The 24,069-nt window shown below is 43.6% G+C and overlaps 1 protein-coding gene across 4 annotated transcripts; it reads right to left on the bottom strand.

The window, feature by feature from the left end:
- Positions 1-2,150: 2,150 nt before the first annotated feature.
- Positions 2,151-22,663, bottom strand: LOC102449261 (protein regulator of cytokinesis 1-like). Of its 4 annotated transcripts, none has more exons than XM_075913985.1 (14): positions 22,503-22,663; positions 22,116-22,248; positions 19,620-19,742; positions 17,881-18,114; positions 16,894-17,064; positions 14,831-14,980; positions 14,286-14,433; positions 11,949-12,085; positions 10,333-10,428; positions 9,134-9,271; positions 7,179-7,244; positions 5,811-5,921; positions 4,357-4,461; positions 2,151-3,014 (listed from the first exon to the last, which is right to left on the bottom strand). In XM_075913985.1, exons 1-14 carry the CDS (start codon positions 22,514-22,516, stop codon positions 2,946-2,948), a joined length of 1,695 nt encoding a protein of 564 aa, XP_075770100.1. In that variant the 5' UTR covers positions 22,517-22,663; the 3' UTR covers positions 2,151-2,945. The 4 variants fall into 4 exon arrangements, with proteins under 4 accessions (XP_075770100.1, XP_075770102.1, XP_075770101.1 ...); XM_075913987.1 differs by having other exon boundaries at positions 17,881-18,087; XM_075913986.1 differs by having other exon boundaries at positions 22,443-22,645.
- Positions 22,664-24,069: the final 1,406 nt, after the last annotated feature.

Here is a 24,069-nt window from a genome sequence, read left to right as displayed (position 1 = left end):
CTGGGGTACACCCCCCAGCATCTCCAGACTCTCCCACCAGCTGCATGGGAGAGTCCTGTCAAATCACTATAATCTGTGCACTATCATGGGAAGCACCAAAATAGAAACATTTCATGTTTGTCACACAATACCAATCTGAAGCTAGATTTCACCTGGGCAGACACTGGTACTCCAGATACCAAATAGTATTATCCCATATTCACTGGGTTTGCACTGTAATACCAAACTTTAGTGGCAACCTCAGCAGTGTTAAGGCAGGATAACTTGGCAAATGCCTAGAACCGTGAGCGTTGGATTGGCTGGTGTGTTGACAGTAGAGCATGTGAGGTCACTATTAAGGGTTTGCAGCCAAGTGCAGTTCTGATGGAGCTTGGGCAGGTGTTGCTCTTTGGTAAGCTATTGCTTGGGGATGGCAATAAAACCTCTCCCCTGTACTCAAGCACGGTGCCAACCAGACAGACGGCCAGCAGGAGATTTTTCCTTCCTGCTTTGGAGAGTTGGGTAGACTATGTCCTAAGCGAGGGCCTATCACTAAGCAGAGCTTGGGCATGCTGAGAGTGGGAGACAAGAGCTGGCGTGACAGGTTGTGAGCTCCCTGGGGCAGGTTTGGTCCTTCAGTGCTGGGCTGGTGCCTGTACACAGCTCATCCAGGTCCCTGTATACAGGAGCAGCCCCGCCCCCCTTCAGGGCCAGCTCAGCCACATGCATAAGAAGCCTCTCAACTTCCAGTTCTACCTTCAAGATGATCTGTACGCATTCACAAGGCCCCTCCCTGGTATCCAAAGGGCATTCTACACATGCTCCCCATTTTCCCCCTCCACTCCCCAGCAGCTGTCAGGGAGCACCCCACACACCATGGCCTGCACCTGCGCAGGAACCTCGGCCCTGCTCTGGGGACCCATCCCTCAGAGCTACACCTTGCAGCTCTTATGTGCCAGTCAGGATCTGGTGGGCTCCAACATCATAGCTTGGTGCCCATACGAAAATATGCACAGGTACGTGGGCTGCAGCATCCCCTGCCCTGGAAGAGCGCTATCCTGTGCAGTGGGAGGGCCACAAGGAGCAGCTCTGTGCAGTCCTCCTGCTGCACAGGGAAGCACTCTTCCATCGTGGGCAGGAGAGCCCGCCCCTGGCCTCAGCAGGAGCTGTGTACCCCAGCTCTGGCCCCCAGAACCATGGCGGCCCAGCAGCCAGAGGTCTATAGCCCAGCTTATGCTTATGGGCTAGTTGATTATTCTTTTACATCCCTGTTTGCAACCCTACATTTATGCTTTTTACAAAACTATTTTTACCAACTACCCAGATGTTGGGATTAGGAGACAGGACGTAATAGTACAGGTCTGGTCTCCTAAGTAGCATTCTTGTTGTACATGTTTTAAAAAGGATGCAAAAAGACTAGCAAGAGTTCCAAGAAAACCTCAACAGATTTGTGGTCTGAAAAAACATACTTTACCACCAAAACACATTACACAAAGCTCCTTAAGGGACAACTTTATCCTGGTTTGAGTACCTACCCAAGGAGAGCTCTGATAAAACAGACTGAACAACAAAATCCAGGGGCTGGAAGTAGAAGTTAACAAAAATCAAAACACAAAGTTCTTAATGGTAAACACTGAAACATATTCCCAAGCACTAGGGCTTAGTGACTGGAAGTCTTTGCAGAGATTGCATTGTTTTGTAAAAAGCATGTACTATTTCAAACAATTACGGAGCTTGATTAATGTTTACTTATGTTGTAGTAAAGAAGTCGCTTCCTCTAACAGATATAATTGCATTGCCTGCAGACAGACAAGTAGAAGAATTCTACCACTATTGAAAAGTACACAACAGTAGGAGCCCACAAGCTATTGCTCTATCAATACTATGAACTGTTTCATGTCTCTTCGTGATAAATTAATCAAGTATTCTACCTCAAGAAAAGCAAATTTCACAACATTGCAATTAAATATCAATTTCCAAATCTGTTTTTAAAGTTTACTAATGCACAACAAAATGTCTCCTCCTCAGACAGAAATTAGTTTTAAATTTATGAATGTCTACTGTTCTCTTAGTTCCAAAACAGCCTCCAAACCAACAAAATGTGGTTTGTAAACACTGTAGAACACATGACATCTCCAAAACAAGGAAGTGGTATCCCATTGAAACAGACATCTTAATTAGTACAGTTTATTATTTAAGAATTTTAACTTTTAGCACAACACAAATATTTTTCAGAATCACACTATATACACCTCAAGAAATATTTAAAAACACTTATAAAAACATTGTTTTTATTCTAATCACAACATTATTCAGATCTCTTCAGGGCAGGTTAGACAGTTCCTTCGTTACTGTGAAGGGACATTTTCAGTTAAAGGCGGCTATTAAAACTATAAAGTCAAAGAAATTAAACAACTGCAATGAACAGTTCAGAAGTGACATGGCTACAATCACTAATCAACTATTTTAAAAAATTCTAGCTTCATAATTCTCTACATAGGTTTGCTTAAAAAGCATCACGGTTTGAGACTAATTGCTTAATGCTGGACAACAGAATAAATCAAATGCATGAAACATTCAAGTCTCTTGACCATCATAAGAGTAAGACCGTTCAAAAGCTTTAATATTAACATTGTTTTAAAAAAGCTTTACATTAATGCTCTAGAAAAAACAATTGCGCATCAGTAAATGAACCAGTTCACACATGCAGGCACACCAATAAAGACAGAAAATATAAATACTGATCTGTACACTAAGACTTACAGAAGTTTGCTTGGAGTGGACTTCACTAATTCAACATATATTACTTCTAAGTGCAATGACAGATGAAAATAATGTTTTCCTAGCAAGAGTTAGTCATAGCAGAGGCATTATAAATATAGTGCAAGTCTTCTCTCCCAAGTCTTGCAAGTTCCACAAAGGGATTAGTGCTGGGCTTTTCAGAGCATAAAGCGGCAGAATCCTTATTATGTGTTTTCATTTACTGTAGAATTGAATACGTCATCGGTATTCCTTGTTTGCTTCAAAAGTTCCTTCTGAAAATATTTAAAGAGTTATGAAGATTTTAACAAGACATCACCACAGCATGGTAGGACAACATACCCCATCTTCCTGCCTTACCATACCTCAGTTGTCTTAGTAAAAACAAGTCTCGGCTTCTTTCAAGTTTACTCTGCCTTACTTCCCTTCCCTAATATTTTATTGAATGTATTTTTGCTGTTTAAATGCCAGATTTTACTCCCCCCCCCCCACTTTCCCTTGATTTTTGTCCTTCTTTAAGAACTTACAGTTGATCCTCATATTTTAATACAGCTGTTAAAATCATCAGCTACAGAATTTTAAGCTTTTCCTTATGTTCCGCACCCCCACCACCTAGACATCAGCCAACTCTGCAGCTGAGGATGCAGTAACATGGCGACCAATACCATATATTCCAGCCTGGCCCAACAGCAATTCTGCTTCCTTTTCATCCCACTGCTAACACAGCCCAGTCTGTCCACTAGAGCTGACCGTAACATCCTTGCACCAACCCTTTTCCCAAGTAGTGAGCTCAGTGCCTGCTGCCTTGCTCCCAGGATTCAGTTTCAGTTCTTTTGAACTGAAGTTCATTATCCCCTAAATAGCCAGACTGAAGTAGTTTTCACCAGAAAGATATCTTTAAACTGTTTGAGATATCAAGACAGATAATAAAACAGCCAGATTGGGTCAGATGCCCCAGTGGGAGTGAACAGAGCAGGTAATCATCATGTGATCGCTCTCCTGTAACCCATTTCCAGCCCCTGATAGACGGAGGCTCAGGGACACCATTACTATTCATCCTGGATAATAAAATTAATGGAGGTTAGGTCCATCAATACTATCTAGTTTGTTTTTAACTCTATCAAGTCCTAGTTTTCTCAACATCAAGAGACTTTTCCTGCCTAAGATCCTGGCAGGATGAGAATGTAAACAGAAGGGCACTGACCTTGTGATTAAGAGAGTCTCATGCACTGCCAACTGAACTAGCCAGTCTGTAAATCTGCTCTAGAAGTTTCATGCAGTCAAAATTCCCATCTACAGCTACCTTTTCTTCCTAGCATCCTGTTACTCCTTATTAGCCCTTGGTTAGGTGTGGAACCTTGAGTCTTACTTTCAATATGGATTGAATAACCCCAAACTGCTTTGAGAGTTCTCCAAACAATAATTAACATAGAATTTATTACATTACTAACAGAAATATACAACTTAAGGATCTAGTTTCCCATCCCTTGGGTAAACTGAAAAATAGCCAAGAGTGCAGTTATATGCCCACCACCTAATTTCATCCAAATCTAGTTAGTTTTCTATTCCCCGCTCTAAAATTAGACTATTTTGAACTCAGACAAAAGACAGACATACTGTGAAGTTTAAATAGCTGATCTGATTGTCCGATTTGCTGGCTTGCTTGTTCTCTTGTAATGGCATGCGCTGTGGGGGAGATGGTGGTGTGCATTTAGATAGCATCTGCAAAATGTAAAGCATTATATCTAGTGAGCTTTTATACCACAGATTAGGTACAATCTTGATTAAAAAGGCCCAAATCTCTAAGGCTAAGTCTACACTGCAGGCTTTTTGTGCAAGAGTTTCTGTGCAAAAATGTTTGTGCAAGAATATGTCCACACTGCTATATGGTTTTGCCCAAGAGCATCCATGGCAGTGTGGACACTCTCTTATGCAAGAAAGCTCCGATTGCCATTTTAGCCATAGGAGTTTCTTTCACAAGAAACCTCTGTTGCCTGTCCATACTGCCTTCTTGCACAAGAGGGCTTATTCCTCGTGGGGAGAGGAATAACTTGCACAAGAAGCCCTCTGTTCTGATGCCTGACTGTAAGTTTACTTGTGCAAGAACACGCGTGCAGTCTAGACACTAAGTTTTTGTGCAAGAACACCTGTTCTTACACAAAAAGCCTTCAGTGTAGATGTAGCCAGAGAGGATGTAGAATCATCAAGTGGAAAACCAACTCAGTTACTTTAGTATTTTTCTTCTAATTGTTAATGTGTGTTTAATGATAGTTTAAACTTTTGTGACTTGGCCTTTATATCATTAATATCCTTATTTTAGAAAACAGCCCCACATTTTACAGATGACAATGGAGGCAAAGTTATTTAATAACTTGCCCAAGGTCATAGAATATAGCTGCAAACAAATTTAGGAATTGAACCCAGGTTGAGACATTTTAGTGTTTTAACTCTAAGGCCTTATTTCCATTCTTTTTATAATGAGCCCCATAAAAAAGGCATCAACAAAATGGCCTGGGTGATCAGATCTTTGGTGTTAAATTCCCTTATACTGCATTAAATATTTGACTTCTAGCAATTCTTACCTAATTAAGGTGTTTTAACCATGCTGCTCCCATTTATACTGCCATGGCCAGTAAGTGCTAGTCTAGACCATACCTGACAGGTGTCTATCTAACTTGCTCTTAAATATCTCCAGGAATATTACAAGGAAAGAAAGGTAACACTGGAACTTCAAGAGAGATCAACTTAAAGATGAACTTGAAGTTTTCATAACCAGTGGTTAACTATTTGTAGCCTTCTCTTTGAAAGAGTTAAAGTTGATGTTTAACTGAACAACAGCTGGTTTCTAGTATAGCTTTGTAAGCACTGAACACTTTTGCCAAAAAAGTTACCTGGCTGTTAAAAGTAGAAAAATAAGTTCACACTTTTGTAGCTCATATTCAAGTTTCATGTATATACAAATTTCCAGAGCAAGAGCCCTACATAACTGGGATAGTATCACTTTTTCCTCAATAATAAAAGTCCTTCTTGTGAGCCCAGAACAGCAGAATAAACCTCCAGGCTTTACTCACCTTACAAACTGGAATGGGCGTTTTGGAAACAGTTGCAGCACATGTGCCTGTGTTGGTAAGGTTGGTGCAGCTGGCTGCCCGCAGCACAGTTACATTTGTGACTGTATTCAACTAAAAGATTAAAAAATGAAAAGCTTCAGATTTCTCACATTAAATGCACAAAAATTAGGATGGTAAAAGGCATGCTGACCTTTAATTCCAGCAAGATCTATAGAGATGACAACATTTCAGAGTAGTTTCTAGAAGGTGTGCCAAGTTTTGTTTAGCTACAAGAACCGCTATACAACTTTTCTCCAGATACATTATGCCCGATGCCCCATCCACTACTGGCTTCCTACCACTTCAAATCTACACTATATTAAGTTTGTGTTGCTTCTTTAAGCCACCAGTCCTTCCATACAACTTGAATGTCTCCAGTAAGTCTGTCCCTTTTCTAGCTCACTCATCTTCAACAAAAATCAATGAACCTCACTTTGCACTGCTATCAGAACAGTAATACCTGCTGGCTGAGAGTTGCTAAGAATGAACTCTAGTTCTCCCCTAAATATGGGGACCTAGTTTTAGAGACTTTCAAACTCATTACCCTAATGAAGGGGGAAATGAAGTTTTATGATTTCCCTCCATAAATGATGCAGTGCTACTCTGATTTTTAAATACTTTTGCAGCTTTTTAAATTTAAAGATTATAAAAGTATCTATAAATTAAAACAGAATATACCAATTGTAACAGCAACTAGAAAAAAAGTTTGACACAGTGGCCTTTGCCTTATTCTGGAAGATGAAGGAAAAAAGAGAGACAAGTAACAAAGTTAGCTGGGAAAGCATCAACTGAAGTAAGGCAATTTGACTTAGAATGCACCTGCAAGTTACTTGCATAAAATTAATGCAGAAGCAAGGAAAAGGGAATTCCACAAGATCCTTTTCCCTAAGATGTGCTCGTCTCAGAGTTATGAACACCTCAAGAACAGCGGTTGTTTGTAACCCTGAAGAAAACATTATGTTTCTTCTTTTAAAAGTTTAAAATTGAATATCAACTTAACACACTTTTGAAAAATTACAATGCAGAAAGAAGTGTTGCTTTTAGCCATCTTAATCTAAATGAAAGCACAGAAAAATTCCTTACCTTGTCTTGTTTTTAAAAACTTTCCCATTTAAAAAAAAAAAGGAATTAATGTGTAACAATATTGCTTTTTTGGGAGGAGTGTGTGTGTGGAGGGAGGGGGGTAGGCGGAAGGGAGAGGAGTCACTGCTGCTTCCTGAATGAGCACTTCGGGTTCCAAAGAAGGTGTGTGGTTGACTGGCAAGTTTCTAACTCTGGTGTTTGCAACTCTGAGCTTCTACTGTGTGTTTCAAAAGACCATACACTTGCCTTCCTTGTCTTAAAGGGAGTTGGAGTATTTGAGCCAGTATGCCTTTTTATGGGTTTCTTCGTTAACTGCAACACAAAAGAGATGAGTTATATTTCACTACTAGGCATACTGAAGGAGTGTACTAACTCATTACAGTTTTCCAATTATGACTTGACTATGATAAGTACAGAGCAATGACAGTGCAAATCTGTGGGACTTGAGCTCATACGCTTGATAGTTATAAGCCTGAGGTGCAGCACCCACAGAGTACATCTAGACTACAGGCTTTTGTCAACAGAAGTTTTGTCAACTAATAGGCTGTGTCTAGACTACATGCCTCTGTCGTCAGAGGCATGTAGATTAGACACATAGGCAAAATCAAATGAAGCCGCGATTTAAATGATCGCGGCTTCATTTAAATTTACATGGCTGCCGCGCTGAGCTGACAAACAGCTGATCAGCTGTTTGTCCACTCAGCGCGCTAGTCTGGACGCTCCCCTGCCGACATCAAAGCCCTTTGTCGGCAGCCCCATTATTCCTCGTGGGATGAGGTTTACCAGGGCTGCCGACAAAGGGCTTTGATGTCGGCAGGGGAGCATCCAGACTAGCGCGCTGAGCGGACAAACAGCTGATCAGCTGTTTGTCGGCTCAGCACGGCAGCCATGTAAATTTAAATGAAGCCGCGATCATTTAAATCGTGGCTTCATTTGACTTTGCCAAAACAACAAATGAACATGGCTCCATTGACGGAGCCATGTAGTTTAGACATACCCATACTGTCAACAAAGAGCGTCTAGACTACATCCAGTTCTGTCAAAGCAAGCCACTTTGTCGACATGACAGTGTAGACACAAAGGGCAGCGTAGATGCAATAATGCCTTCTGTCAACAGAACTCTGTTGATAAAAGGTGTTGTTCCTCGTAGAATGAGGTTTACAGCCATCAACAAAACTGCCAAGTTCTGTTGACATTATGTCGACAGAACTCAGCAGCAGTGTAGACGCAGTTATAATTTTGTTGACAAAAGTCCACTTTTGTCGACAAAACCCTGTATACTCTAGACACACCTACACTGATTACTCACAGCCTTGGTTTACTGTTCATTTACCCACAATACACTATACAGACTCAAATCAAGCCAGCTTAACTCAGGATTCTTAGCACCTTCCCCAGTTGTAGGTGCTCTAGCTCTTGGTTCTCTATGGAAAATCTTGACTTTCCGTCCCCTAAGGCACTACAAGAAGTTGTTGCAGCCCACTAACACACTCAGCAACTGGAGCCAGCAACATAAAAAGGCACTACCTGAAGAATTTTTCCTGCTTGAGCTTTCACTCCTGTCAGGAAGCAGACACACCATCCAAAAAACATTGAAAACTAAGATAACATTCAAGGATGTAAGCACAGGCATAATTTATATTCTTAAAAAAAAAGAGCACCAACATGCTATTCACACAGATGTTTGCCTATCACTCTGTATTTGGGTAAATGTTATCCCATCAAAGCTCTTCCATCACTTATTTGTGAAGGCCTCTGGAGATGGAATTAATTCTAACAATTCTTCATTCTGGCTAAGTACAACAGAACTCCAGTTATGAACACCTCAGAAATGGATAATGTAACTCTGAGCAAGACATTATGGTGTCTCTTTCAGAAGTTTACAACTGAATATGGACTCAACCCAGCTTTGAAGTTTTACCGTGCAGGAGAAAAATGCTGTTTTTAACCCCATTATAATGAAACAAGCACAGGAACAGTTTCCTTACTTAGTCAAATCTTTTAAAAAAAAGCCCTATATTTTTTAGTAGTTTATTTTATTCACAGTACTGTACTGTATTTGTGTTGTGTCTCTGAGGCTGCCTTTTCTAGTTCCCAAGGTGTATGATTGACTGGTCAGTTCATAACTCTGGTGTTCATAACACTGAAATTCTACTGTAGTATAACACCAACCCGTTTTAGCGTTAAGAAAAAAATCTCACCCTCTCCCGTTCTTTTTTAAGTGCATGCTGTTCCCACTGATTTGCCATGTAATCCAGGAATCTCAGACCCTTGATTGAGAAGTTACAGCTTTGTTCTCTTTCCCAGATTTCAATGCTTCTTTTCAGGTCTTCTCCCAACTAAGTTTGCAAATGAAAAAAAAATGATATAAATAAAAATTCTGTGTATTCTGTTATACATTTGACCAACTTAGGACAGTCAGGTTGGTGCCTGGCTTATTTCAGAAAGGTAAAAACCAGTTCCTTCAGGTACTGCACTTGCTTAAAAACCTGTTAACTAGTAGTGTTACACTTGACTATTTTAGAACTTTTTCTCTTTCCACCGGCTATGTGGCAGTTTCACGTAAATATATATGTATGTACAGTGCTTTTTTGTGCTGGTATGCACCAGTACAGCGTACTGGCACCTTTTTGGGAGCATTTGCGCCGTGCTGCTTTCCCCTGGCACAGCCTCCTGCCGGCCCGGGAGCACTCCCGCCACACGTACCAGCACCCCCCCCTTTTTTTTAAACAAACAAACAAAAAAAAAAGCACTGTGTACGTGTATGCAACAAGTCTTGCCTCACTAGGGGTCTAAAAGCACAGTTCCAGGCCTGTTTCTTTGTCTTATGTTGTGCCAGCTTTTTTTAAAGATGCCAAGAAGTCTGAGATAGAAAAAGACACTGAGCCATTCGAGGTAACACGGATTAAGGGCAAGCATCAGAAGTTTAAGGAGTGCAAGACAGATATTTTACAAAGTGTTACCCAACGAAGTGACATTTAATTAACTTTCATCTTGACTCCTGGAACAAGTGACTAGTATTGCAGACAGGCAGTTTAACGGGTTGAAGGATGACACTTGTAGGCTGCTGATTTTTAAATGTTTAAAAGAGGTTCATAAACATTAAACATGAACTAATTGAAGTTTGTGCACAGTCAAGTATGTTTCAGGGTGCCTATCATTAGAAGAAATTGCATTTAGTTTAGTTTGTATCCTTTAAGCCTAAGAATTTCAAGAGTCTTACGGAAATCATATCCATCACATGGCAAATGAACTAACTCAGCATCCAGCCTACTTAGAGAGATCTATTACAGCAAATTGTAGTCCATCAACTCAGACAAGATTACCCATAAGATATTGGAACGACAGAATTTTTACTCAATTTCGAGGGTGCATACATGTTATTGGTGGTAGACCTTACCTTTGTTAAGAGCCTGTGGATCTTTGACCGCTCTCTCTCTTCCTTCAGTAAAGTACCACCTCTGTTAACCAGTCGGTTTGGATTTGTGGATTTTTTCTGAACAAAATACATTTATTGAAATATCAACACATACAATCAAGATTTTTTTTTTTGCCTTCTAGAATGGCAAAGAGCATTCAAGAGCAACACCACATAGTAATACAATTAATTACACTTTCCCACATAATATGATATTCTGTACTTCATGCCAGAGAAACTTCACTTATTGAATCCACTATTTCAGGAATGATCAGCATAATTACACCTTTCTCTGAAGAGACCATCAATGATGATTTGGGAGTTATTTACTTGGCTACAAAAGAATTAGAGACATTTCCTCATCACTAACACATAATATTTATATCAATATGAAACTAAAATGGCTGGAAATTGTTCGAGGCCAGATGATGGGGAGTGGCTACAGGTTGCCTCACTGAATCATACAAGAAAATTTAAAGGAGAAAAGGTCTTTTAACAACAATATTAATTGACAACACTTTTCCCCAAGAAAGAGAGAAAATAGTATTTTCTATATGTTCAGTTTAATAAAGGATTCTTAACTGCACTATGAAACGATTAAGATCTCACCTCAGTTGTTTGCCAAAACGTGTACTGACACCTAAGTTCCCTGCCTAACAAGCCCCACAAAGGGGCTCAGGCTAGGCACATAGTATGCCTCTGCCTGGCAGGCCCAGAATAGAGCTCACCTATTTCCCCCCACCCTCCTGCACCGCAGCTGCTCCATGATGTGGCCAAGGAAGACGGTGCCTCTCCCCTGGCCATCACACCTAATGCAGAGCTGCCCTGGGATAAGGTTCCTCTTCTGTGGCACTCATCCAACCTAATCTGGACATGCCCCAAGCTCAGGGAAAAATGTTCCTTACTGCATCCACTGGAGCTGTGGTGGACAGGGAGAAGCACCTCTCACCTGGTCCCAAGCTTCAGCAGTGAGAGAGGACTGGGGATAGTCCTCTTGGGCTGAGGCAATCTGTACACTGAACCCCTAAATCCCCCAAACTGGCACCCCCCCCACCCTCTGCTTAAGCCTCTTCCCACACAGGGTCTTTTGGCTCCACCTCCGCCCCGTGAATGGTGTTGAGTACCAATATGAAGGTGATGTATTGTTCATCATCTCAATATTGGCGCACATAACATTCATTTTGTTCAGGGGTGGGAAAAAAATCAGAGGGAACATTGACATCCCTGAGCAGGTATTGCAAAACCAACAACCCAAAATGCTTTGGATGCCAACTTGCACTGGAACAAATGTTGCCATGTCTCAAACACTGACACGTCATTCAGCTTCCCTTCAGGTTAGAACGGGATAAATACGACTGACATACCACTGGGGTTATATTGATATCATGAAGCCAAATGCTAGATCTTCCAGTAGAATGCTACCCTAAGATTGCCCATCTTTAATGGGAATAAGATGCTCCCTGAAAGTGATTGTAAATGTATCTGACCCAGTTTCCCCAACTGCCTTTCCCACAATCCAACTGCCTTTCTCTGCTGATCATGTTTATCAGCCTATTCCTCTTTAGAAATCGTGTAAACTAATTTCCTGTAATTGGTACCTCCAGCTCTATGAACTGTTTCCAGGTTGTTTCCCACTTAACAACACCTTCAAATAAAGGCTTATTTTTCTCATAAAGGAGTTTCATTTTTATAACTTCCTCATCATGTTGCTTCAACAGATCTTCTGTAAAGTCATCTGGAATTGAAAAGTTTGTTTATTATTTATGGTGTTATATTTCTGAAAAGTTATTCAAATACAGATATGGCATGAGCTTTTTAAATACTAGTTGCATATTGGGCAAAACTCTAGTAATTTAAATAACGCAAGTAATTTAGTAATAATGCATGCAAGCGAACCCTTGAAGGATGTACCTAACATAGCTTCCCTGGTTTTGTTGCTAATTTGAAACCCTGCCAAGGTCTGACTCTGGGCACAGTTTCAAATAGTGCCTCTTCCCCCAATAAATAGGATGTTTTCATTCCAAAAGTCCACTGTTTCAGGCCTATCCTGCTTAGGGGTTGGGTTTTTTTGGGTGTGTGTGCTGTTTTCCAACTGGCCAATAAGGATATTGGATTGTTATAATGAACTCTGGAGTAATAAGGCTTATAAAGCTACAGTATGACACTTAAGCTGATCAGTTTGGGGAAACCAACTATTTAATCAAAAGTCATCACTGAACATTTATTTTGTGTATAGAAAAAGAAAACAAATAGGGAAATCAGCTCTTGAGGTTACTAATGGTACAAGGCCACTATTGTAGGCAATTCTGGAGTAAATGAAGTTTGCTATTGCAAGGTCATACATATGAGGACTAACAAGAATTTTTGCTATAAGCTGCAGATATCAATTGGAAATGACAGAGAAGGCAAAGACTTGGATGTATTGGTTTGGCCAAAGGTGCTAGAACTGAGTGCTGCTGCAACCCTGGCTTGAACTGCTTTCCATTAACATCGATAGTTTACAATTTGTTTCAAGGACTCTCAACACTCCCACTATATTTTTCCAGCACTCCTTTCAGTTTATCACAAGAGGACTTCAAGTCCCCCATGTGACATGGCCATAAAAAAAGGCTAATGCCATCACAAGATGAATCATTCAAGGTATTTCCAGTAGAGATAAGGGACTGTATTGCCATTAAACAAAGCACAGGTGAGATCTCATCTGGAATACCATGTGCAATTCTGGTCATGGTTAAGAAAGATTAATTCAAACTGAAACAGGTACAGAGAAGGGTTACTGGAATGATCCAAGGAACAGAGTACCTACCTTACAAGTAGAAAATTAAGGAACTTGCCTTGTAAATATGTCTTTTTCTACATATAGGATATGTCTACACTACCCTCCTAATTCGAAATAGGAGGGTAATGTAGTCATACCGCAATTGCAAATGAAGCCCGGGATTTGAATTTCCCGGGCTTCATTTGCATAAAGCCAGCCGGCGCCATTTTTAAATGCCGGCAGTTCGAACCCCGTGCCGCGCGGCTACACGCGGCACGGAGTAGCTAGTTCGGATTAGGCTTCCTAATCCGAACTAGCTGTACTCCTCGTGGAATGAGGAGTACTCCGTGCCGCGTGTAGCCGCGCGGCACGGGGTTCGAACTGCCGGCATTTAAAAATGGCGCCAGCCGGCTTTATGCAAATGAAGCCCGGGAAATTCAAATCCCGGGCTTCATTTGCAATTGCGGTATGACTACATTACCCTCCTATTTCGAATTAGGAGGGTAGTGTAGACATACCCTTAGAGAGCAAACACCAGGAAGGAAGAGGAATTATTCAAGTTAAGGGCCAATTTGGTACGAGAACAAATGGATATAAACTGGCCATCAACAAGTTTAGGCTTGAAATTAGATAAAAAGGGCCTAACCATCAAAGGAGGAAAGTTCTGGCACAGATTTTCCAGGGAAAAGTGGGGCAAAAAAACCCAACTTATTTCAAGACGGAAAGTATCAAGCTTGTGTAGACAATGGTATGGAAGAGGTTGCCTACAATGACATTTGGCCCATTTGTGACTGTTATTGGCAAATCTCTACTGGGAAGAGAGAGGACACTAGTGGGAAGGTCTGTTACTATAGAGAATTCTTTTCTAGGTATAACTTGTGGGTCTCATTCTCAGGATCTAACTAATTTCTGCATTTAGGTTGGGAAGAAATTTCTCCTAAAGTCAGACTGGCAGAAATCATTGGAACTTTTTGCTTTCTTCTCCAGCATGGGTCACTTGCGGTGGATTCTCTGTTACTTGAGGGTTTCAGTAACTCAGCCAGAAGTTATGGGATTACTACTGCAATATGGAAGAGGTCAGACTAGATGATTGTAATTGTCCATTCTTGCCTCCAAGTCTATACCCATAAATTGTTATGCATGAAATGTAAGAGTGACAGGTGCAGTCAAGATTTACCATCATAATATGGGAGAAAGGCTGATCTTTGTTCTGTGCTATAGAAACATTTCTCCCAGTAAGTGTTAAGCTCCTGTCTTATTTCTGCAATCATTCCCTTCAAATTCTCTTTCTTCAGCTCTTCTAGACGTAGCAGCTCTTCTTCCCACTAGTAGAGAAAGTTTAAAACAGTAAAGGACTACTAACAGATAAGTAAACCTAATTAAGAAAACCTTGTTTTAAATAATGATTTTTATCTGGAATTTTAACCAATACCTATAAGGAACTCTGAAAACAAAAGGCAAAGTCATGTTCAAGTGCTTCTGGACTTCAGAAGCCAGAGTTTCAACCACAATTTGAAAGCAACAGTAGTACAAGTTCTACTCTCAGGACAAAATACTACTTTAAGGAGAACCGTGACCATAAGGTCTGATTCTATAAAAGGTTTGTCTTCAAAGTGAGTTCTCGGTGTTAACATTGCTTTTCTTATATAGTTGAATTCTGTGACAAACCTAGAACTACAGCAGGGAAAGTAGCGTGATGAAAAACAGGCTGTGAAATCTTACCATGGTAACTTCTTGAGTAATGGAACCTTCAATATTCATTTTACATTGTTCCTGCTTCTCTACTGGCCAGCACAATCTATTCCATAGAAGTTGTACCTTCTCCTTGAGAGCCTCCCGTGTTGAAATTAGAGATTCTTTTTTCAACTGCAACTACAGGGCACATAATATGATAGTATAAAGTAAATGTAGTTCAGAGAGGATATTCAACTTAATGTTGTAATTACTCAGTGTTCTTCTAACAATAGAATAGCAGGCTAAACTAACCCACAATTACTGGGTAAGAAGAGAAATAATGCACAGACTAGTGAAAAAAGGAAGACAGATTGTTCTTAGAGCATTGCAGCGAGAAAAATGAGCATGCAGGATTTGTACAGTTAAGTAGTGGTTACTATTTTGATGCAAACTATACACTTTACAATATTTTTATTATCCAATGGTCTAATTCAGGGGTGGGGAACCTACAGCTCACAGGCTGGATCTGGCCTGCAAGGTTTCCTCCCTGGAGTCTTGAGGGTCTGATCAACACAAGCCACAGGCCAGATTAGGCCCATGGGTTCAGCATACTGCAGGGAAGTGCTCTTTGCAGGCACCACCACCCGTCACTCCCATTGGCCACCACCCGCTCTCCTTTCCTGACCAGGATCTCCTAGGCCACTCCTGCCCCCTCATCCCCAGCCTGCCCCCTCCCATTTGCTGAACCCATTGTCTGCCCTACTCCCAAGCCCTACAGTCCCTGTCCCTCCCCCCAAAATCTACCAGCCTTGGGCCCACAAGAGTTCATCCAGACCTGGGATAAGCCCTAAAGGTTGGTGCCTTCTCGCACCCCTCTGGTGCTGGAGTTGAGGGAGTGTCTTTTTCCTGTTTCTGAACTGGGAGCCACATCTGTGAGGAGTTATTTGGCTTGTCACTTGTGTGTGGCCCCGGACCCAAAAAAGGTTCCCCGCCTTTGGTCTAGTTTATTCCAGCCATGTCTTCTGTCTGGGCTCCTACAACCCTGCTGCCAGCAAGGCTAGGGGTGGTACAGCCGTATGACCAGGAGGAGCTGCCAGCTGAGGACACTGGCTACTGGGAGTGGTGGCACCATGTTCCTCTCCTTTGGCTACATCTCCTGGATTAGAGATCCATATCTGCTGATTCATGGGATTCTTCCCACGGGTAGAAATATGTTTCCACATAGGGCTCAAAAGTTTAATTTACTGAGGTTACATTGGGTTTGAATTCAGGGGAGGATAGGGATTGATGAATAGACACAGAGTGAACTGGTGGGCAGACAGATTATGCATTTTGTCTAAGGTTGAGACAAGCGCAGCACGTAGTGGGTCTTGGACATGCAGAAAGTTGATTGGAAAGCCAGGACTACAGAGTGAAGGAGGAGACTGTAGACAAGAGAGAACAAGATCTGACAGTCTTTTGGACAAAAGAGAGGTTATGATCAGGAAGACGGATCACAGAGTGGAGAGGAGAGTAAATCAGGGAACAGGAAGCAGAAGAGGACCAAAGGAGATATAACGTAACAAAGCAGGTGAGTGTTGCAAGTGAGGCTCAAGTGTTTTTTCATTTTCTGTTGAAGCATCTAGGTCTGGTCACTGCCAGACAGAATACTTAATAGTAGATTATTACTAGGGATATAAAATCCTGGTTAATCAGTTAAATGTTAGGTTAACTAAGTGGGATCTCACCACTCCATCAGCTCCCCCAGCCAGCTCAAGCAGCCACCGCCTGTACCACTGCCTCAGCCACCCAGATCAACCCCTTGCCCCGGCAGACAGGGGAACTGCTCCAACACACACTGGTAAACCAGAACCAGTAAGCATCACCCATTAGCCATAATGGATAAACATTTCACATCCTTAATTATAACAGTTTTGCAGAAGAATTCCTATGTTCTTAATGGTATGTCTAAACTACAAAGTTAGGTCAATTTTATTTAGTTGCACTCTGAGACTCTTATTTAACAAATACTATTTTGCATGTTGCCACTAGATGGCTGTAGAAGACAGAGTACATCCTCGTTGCCCGGGATAACTATATTTCCTCTTACAGTCTCTCAAAAAAAATCTAACCTGATCAACAAGTATTTTAAGAGCTTCAATGTTCCTATTAGTAAGACAAAAGGATTCCTCGTCATCAGAGAGCACCTCTTTTTCAAGAGTAGAATCAGGTGCATGTCCGATCTCTTCATTATATTGCCTGATTTCGTTTTGCAGTTTGAGAAAAACTTCCAGACGTTGTTTCTATTGGAAAATTAGAAAGCAAGCATTTTATAGATAATTGGTTAGCATATTGTCTAATACTGAAGATCTTTAGACAGAGTCCATGTCAAGGCAACAGAATTTTGACAGTTTAGGTAATGCCACTCTGAGTATGGATTGATAGTCAATATGGTTCCAACACTATTTACAATTTAAAGCATTACACAGAAGCTGTAGGGCAGAGGTGGGGAACCTAAGGCCCCCAAGACTTGGAGCTCCTTGCTAGCATTGGGAGGCTATGCTGGTGCACCAGCCTTCCCCTCGCCATTCCATAGAACTGGAGCACACAAAATCTACTAGCTTGGACCCCCCTAAGCTCTGGTGTGCAAGAGAAATGTGGGGAAGAGTCTCTTCTTCTTAAGGGCCATATCAATGAGTGGTGAGGGTTTTTTTTTTGCTTCTAACTAGCATGCAGCCCCAAATCCTAAAAATGTTCCCCACCCCTGCTCTAGAGTATGCCATTATCCAAGTCATATCTGCAAATTACAACAGATGAAAAGGTAACACTTCACTGGAACAACATTTAAAATTTTAGTCTTGGTGTGAAGATGTAGTTCATATACACATTTTAAAATATCAATCACTATTATTTTCATAACAACTTTGAAAGAACTAAGAAAGTGACATTTCCTTGTACAATGCCTTTAAAGAAAGAGAGATATCAGGATTAAAGTACACTGGGTGGTCAGAGGACACTGCAATGAGCATTCTTTTCCAGTTAAAATGCAGAGGTGGAAAACTCTGCAGCCCCAAATCACATTCTATTTATTGGATTTTTTTGTAGAAGACACTACATACCTTTTCCTCTGAATGTGTCCTAACATGTTCTTTTAACTCTTCCAGTTGTGAACGACTCGGAATACTGCCAGAGGGTATATAATAAGGAGTGGCAAAAAGCTCTGTACAGAGCTTTTCATCTTCTTGCTGAAGCTCCTTCAATTCTTCCAGCCTCTCATTTTTTTCTTTGACTGCAGCTTCTATTGCCAATCGAAGCTCTTTCTCCATCTGAAGGATGGACAAACCCTCTTCAGCCTGTAATGTTTTTGAAGCATTTTTGTAATCATAAGGATACATAATGCCTTGTCATATTTAGTTGTGGCATCATCTAAAAAAAGTAGCCTTATGCAAAGCAGTACATGGTATACATGAACTTCAGGGATAAGAGTAACTTCAGCAAACAGAAGTTTCTTGTCTTCTCAGGTCTTAGTTGCCTGTCCTAAAGACTGACAAAGTTTCCTTAGACCATTGCCTCCCCTACTTGCAAGCCATCACATAGACAGGCCCATTCCCACACCTTCCAAAATTTCAATCAATTCCTTCAAGTGAGCAGGAGACAAACCTTCAAGGACGAGCCAGTTAAATAGAATCATGTGTTACAGAAGACTGGACAAGGAAGCATCTTGAAAAGTGTTAACAAAATCCTAACAGCACATTGTGACAAGTTGAGATTTATGTCTATCAAACCATGAACCTGGTTTTGTTTCAGAGAGTTATATTTTATGCTGCAACCTCCTTTATGGATTACAGCATTTTGTAGCAGGGTCTGACATCTAGAAAAGAAACACCATGATACAGCTTTAAATAATTTAAAGACTCTCTCCAACTAGAACAATGGAAGGGGCCATTGACTTTCATTTTGCACAGAAGACAATGGAGTGTGGGCAACAGGCTGAGACTTGGAACTCCCATGACAATGTGTATGGGCAAAAGGGGGACAAAGACTATTAGGGAAGCACTCCACTTTTAAAAGAAAGCAGCCAGACTGCACATACAAGACCACCAGGTTATTGCAGACAGACAGTGATACCTAGCCCCAACCCAGGTTTTACAGGAGGATCAAGATCAAACAAGGAAGAAAGGGAAGCAGTGGTGCTATGTCCAGAATTTCTGGGTTTTTTTTCCAAAAAGTCTGATGACTAGTATGCTTTAATCTCTTATTTTTAGGTTTGACTCCTCTGGGCTTGCTGTGGAGGGAGGCTGCTCCATGTGATGCCAGAGCAGCCTCTGTCCAAGGGGAGCTTGTTTTCCCAATGGACATGGGCTGCTGCAACCTAGTCTTCACAAGAGGCAACATGCAGGTGCCCATCTGCACAGAGCACAGATTCTCCTCAGGGACAGGCTCCACCTCCCCGATACAGAGGCCGCAGTGCATGGTGGTAGGGAATTTCCTGGGAGTGGGTCTGAGAGCGGGGAGCACGCTGGCTGCCAGCTCCACCCCCATGGAGTATTTTAGCAATTGTGTAACTGCTAAAAACTGTTGTGGCTACAGGATTACTAAAATACACGATATCCGACATCCCTACTTGAGACCAACTTTAGACTTCCTATGAAAACTGTATGGGGGAGTGGAAGGAAACAAACATCAAAACTTACATATAGAAAATTCAAAGTGCATAAATAGCAACACTGAAAGCCTACAGCAAAAGACCGCCTATATGGTAATATTTAATCCATATATGAACAATTTTAAGCAGCAAATGTAAACTTTAAGTCAACTGGTAGACTGGGTTTTCTTATGCTTGACAGAACCATCTTACCAGGTAGGGGTCTAATGAAAGTTCATTTCTTAGTATCTTTAGTTCCTTCTGCCGACGTTCAATGTTGTGTTTGATTCTTTCCTTTAACTGACATTCTTCCATAATCATTTCATTCAACAAATCCTAACCAAGAAAGGATACAAAATTATCATTAAGTTGGATATAACATACATAAAAGTAACAAAATTCAACTAAACTATCAATATAATTTTGTAAATTGCTGTGGTCATTTGGGCAGTCTATGTAACTGCTGGTTGACGTTTGGAGGTTGCCACTATGAAAACTGCTGTATCAGGAATACTCCACACGAAGGGCTAGTCTGCATTACATGGCCTACAGCAGGGGTGGCCAACCTAAAGCTGAGAAGGAGACAGAATTTACCAATGCATGTTGCCAAAGAGCAACAGTTCTATGTCTCCGGCCCTGATCATCTCCCCACCAACACTCTCAGCACATCCCCATCAACTGGCAGCCCCACTGGTCAGCACCTCCTTCTTCTGCCCACTGTGATCAGCTCTCTCTCAGTGGGAGACACTGAAGAGGGAAAGCATGGGTGTGACAGGCTCAGTGGAGAGGGTGGGAAGTGGCAGGATCCAAGGGGGAAAAGGTGGAGGGGGACAGTGCCTAGGGCAGAGCTAGGGGTTGAACAGTGAGGAGCTGGCACCTGTAACTCCAGCCCTGGATTTCGTACCTATGCAAGGAGCCACATATTAACTTTTGAAGAGCCACAGGTGGCTCTGGAGCCACAGGTTGGCCACCCCTAACCTAGAGCATTGCTTCAGCATGCTAATCCTGTAGCATAGACAAAATCTGTAAGGTTTTTTTTTTCTGTTGCTATAGGTAATTCACCTGCCGAGGTGGTGGTGGTAGTTAGGCCGACTGAAACATTTGCCTATCAACAGAGCCATGTCTAGACCAGGGATTAGATTGGCATGGCAAGGGGTGAAGTGGAGGCACAGCCAGGGCAGACTATCAGGGGCCTTGCTCAATGAGGAAAAGTAAGTGCCTATGGCTTGGAGAGTTGCAAGGGCTATTTACTTTAGCCTGGCCCAAAAACTAACTTCAGGCCGAGTTAGAAGCACAGTTTAAGTGAGATACAACTGTCCAGGCTGATTACCAATAGACGGCTCTCACTGAGCCAATGGCTTGCTCCACTCCCACGCTGCAGTCTGTAAGAGAAGCAGCAGCACAGGGGGTGAGGGGGCAGGCAGGCAGGAGCGGGTACATTCGGGAAGCAGCTTTCAAGCCAGCTCCCTGCACATATCTGTTCCCACAGAGCCACCCGTCCCCCACACTGCTACCTCTATCAGAGGCAGTGGGAGAAGGCAGGTAGGCAGCAGCTGATCATTGGCTCCCGCCTGCCCACCCACCACCACCAAGCGTAAATCTGCAACTACTAAAATAAAAAATCCAGTGGTTACATGTTTACACAAATACACACTAGTTAATATCCCTAGTGCAAAGTGTGCCATCAGGAGAAACAAAAAACCTAAGTGTAGGTGCTCTGTTAATCAGTTGGGCAGCATTTGACTCCAGCGGCAGCATAAGCGCACAGCTTACACCAGTGGTCACCAACCAGTAGATCCTGATCTACTAGTAGATCTTGGAACCTTTGACAGGTGATCCTGACAGGTTTGGCCGACAGGTTTGGCCGGGAGGCTGTCAAGTGCCGGCACTTCATCCACCCCTCTCTGCACTGCCACGCTGCCCCTGCCCTCCACCTTGGAGGTTCCCCTCATCCCTGGGAGCCTCCTGCTTGCTGTGCAGGGCACGGGAAGAAGAGGAAGGGAGTGATGATTTTGTCAGGATGCTCCCTCCCTCTACCCTGTACCTCATCTCCACAGAGTAGAGGGGGGCAGGGATGGAGGGAGTTTGCTGGCTGCTTTTGGGAGTGATGTAGGGTCAGGGTGAGCCTGCCTCAGCCCCACTGCACCACCACCCAGAAACCACCTGTGGTAAGCGGTGCCCAGCTGGAGCCAGCATTCCAAACCCCAATCCCAGTCCTGAACCCCCTCCTACACTCCAACCCCAAGTCCCCCTGCACCCAGCCTGATAAAAGTGAAGTGGGAGGACGGTGTGAACAGGAGCGGGGCAAGGGCATTTGAGTGTGCGGTAGATCCAGGATTGCACTTAAATAAGTGATCACACGCTTAAAAAGTCTGGAGACCCCTGGCTTACAGGGAGCACTGGAAGGCACCCCACGGCAGCCCTCTCCAGCCCTGAAGAGCTGTAGGAGAGGGGCACAGAGGTGGAGGCTGAGCAGCATATCCCCCCCCCCCCCACATCCCTTTTTATAGGTGTTCACTTTGGGGGGGGGGGTTAATCTCTTTGGTATATATGGTTGTGACATTTTCTTCCACTATTTGATCTGAGGAAGTGGGTCTGGCCCACGAAAGCTCATCCCCCAATAAACCATCTTGTTGGTCTTTAAAGTGCTGCATAGTCCTGTGTTTTGTTACCCCAGGCCCTGCCCGAAGCCCTGTCATCCCCCCTCACCTCGATGTGCTGCTTGACGGCCTGCATGCGCTCCAGCTGCATCTCCTCCTTGATGCCGATCTGCTGCCAGATGTCCAGCAGCTCCCCCAGCGCGTGGTTCACGCTGCTCACCAGGGAGGCGGCCAGGGCCTCGCTGAGGGGAAACACCCGGTCAGGGCCAGGCGGGCCAGCGCCCCCACAGCAGCGCCCCCCCCCCCCCCAGGCCACCTCCGGCCCCGCACACGCCGCCCTTCTGCCCCCCCTTCTGCGCCTCCCAGGCGCCCCCCCCAGCCCCACACGCACCCCCTCCCCTGCCCAGACCCTCCCCACTTTCCCGACCGGACGGACCGGTCGCCATTCATGGCCGCGGCAGCCGGGCCGGCGGAAGACGCCGGGCCCCGCCCTCACCTGTGGCGCGGCATGCTGAGTGGCGGTTGAGCGGGCGGCTAACGAACTTCTAACGGCCACCCCCCGGTCAGATTCAAACCGGCCGCGCCGCGCGCTAAGGAGCCCGCTGATTGGGCGAGCGTCCTCTTCGCCGGCTCCGCCCCCCTCCCCCCGGGGCGCGGCGCGTGACGTCGGGAGCGGAGTGCCTGAGGCCGGCGGCTTTGGCCACGCCCACCGCCAAGCGCGCGGAGGCGCCGACGTGACGTCAGGCAGGAAGGCGGGGCGCTCGGGGCAGGGCCCAATGGGAAGAGAGCTCCTTTGTTTTCCTTCGCCCAGGGAGCCACGCGGAGTTGGGTAGCAGGTCATGTGACCAGGGGAGGGGGGGGGCGCGACAGGTTGGCAAACCCTGCGAACCGCAGCGCAGGGCAGGGCTGGTTGCATAGTGGGTGTCTATAGCAGGGGACATGGGGACTCTGCAGAGTACAAGGGACATCTGTAGGGGGCATGGGGACTACAGTGGGTGTCTATAGGGGATATACGGTCTGCCTGTGTCTACACTGGCCACTTATTCTGGAAAATCAGCCGCTTTTCTGCAATAACTTGCCAGCTGTCTGCACTGGCCCCTTGAATTTCCGGAAAAGCACTGACGATCTAATGTAAAATCATCAGTGCTTTTCCGGAAAAACTATGCTGCTCCCGTTCGGGCAAAAGTCCTTTTCCGGAAAACTGTTCCGGAAAAGGGCCAGTGTAGACAGCAGAGATTTCTTTTCCGCAAAAAAGCCCCAATTGTGAAAATGACGATTGGGTTTTTTTTGTGGAAAAGTGCATCTAGATTGGCACAGATGTTTTTCTGCAAAAAGTGCTTTTCCGGAAAAGCATCCTGCCAATCTAGACGCACTTTTTCCGAAAATACTTTTAACGGAAAACTTATCCGTTATAAGCATTTCCGGAAAATCATGCCAGTGTAGACGTAGCCTCTGTGAGAAGGGGTTCTGTAGGGTGTCTAAGAAACATTGGGGATATATGTAAGCTATAGGATCTCAGGGAGTAGGAGTATAGTGTCTGTGGGGTATGTAATGGTTGTGGGGTGTGTGGGAGTATGCTTATGGTGACTCGAGCGGGTTTGTAGGGGTTATAGGGATTCTGTGGGATACAGCGGGTGTATTTAAGGATACAGAGTTTGGGGGCATGTAAAAAGGTGGGTGCCTGGGAGCAGAGATTGTGCATAGGGCCTTTAGTGGGAGTGTAGCGATTATAGGATAGACGATCTCAATGGGGAATGTATAGGGAGTCTGCAGGGAGAATGTGGGGCGTTTTGGGAGGGTAGGGAAAGGAGTTGTATGTGGAGATATGTACAATGATATAAATAGCTGGAGTTCCCTCCAGAGCCATTTGACTGCCAATCTGCACCTCTAAGATGCATTTATATACAGCACCTGTACCACAATGCCATATGCTTATTGGGTAGTCAAGTCGACTACTTACTCCCCCCCCCCTTGCTGCCTCTGTGTCAACTATATTTAAAATGAAGAGCTACAGCAGGGGTAGTGAGCTTATTAAATTTAAAATGCAGAGCTGCAACAGGGTT

The sequence above is a fragment of the Pelodiscus sinensis genome, chromosome 32 (assembly GCF_049634645.1).
Source record: "Pelodiscus sinensis isolate JC-2024 chromosome 32, ASM4963464v1, whole genome shotgun sequence".
NCBI classification, from domain to species: domain Eukaryota; kingdom Metazoa; phylum Chordata; order Testudines; family Trionychidae; genus Pelodiscus; species Pelodiscus sinensis.
Note: the sequence above shows the minus strand (reverse complement) of the source record. Positions and strands in the feature narration are given on the sequence as shown.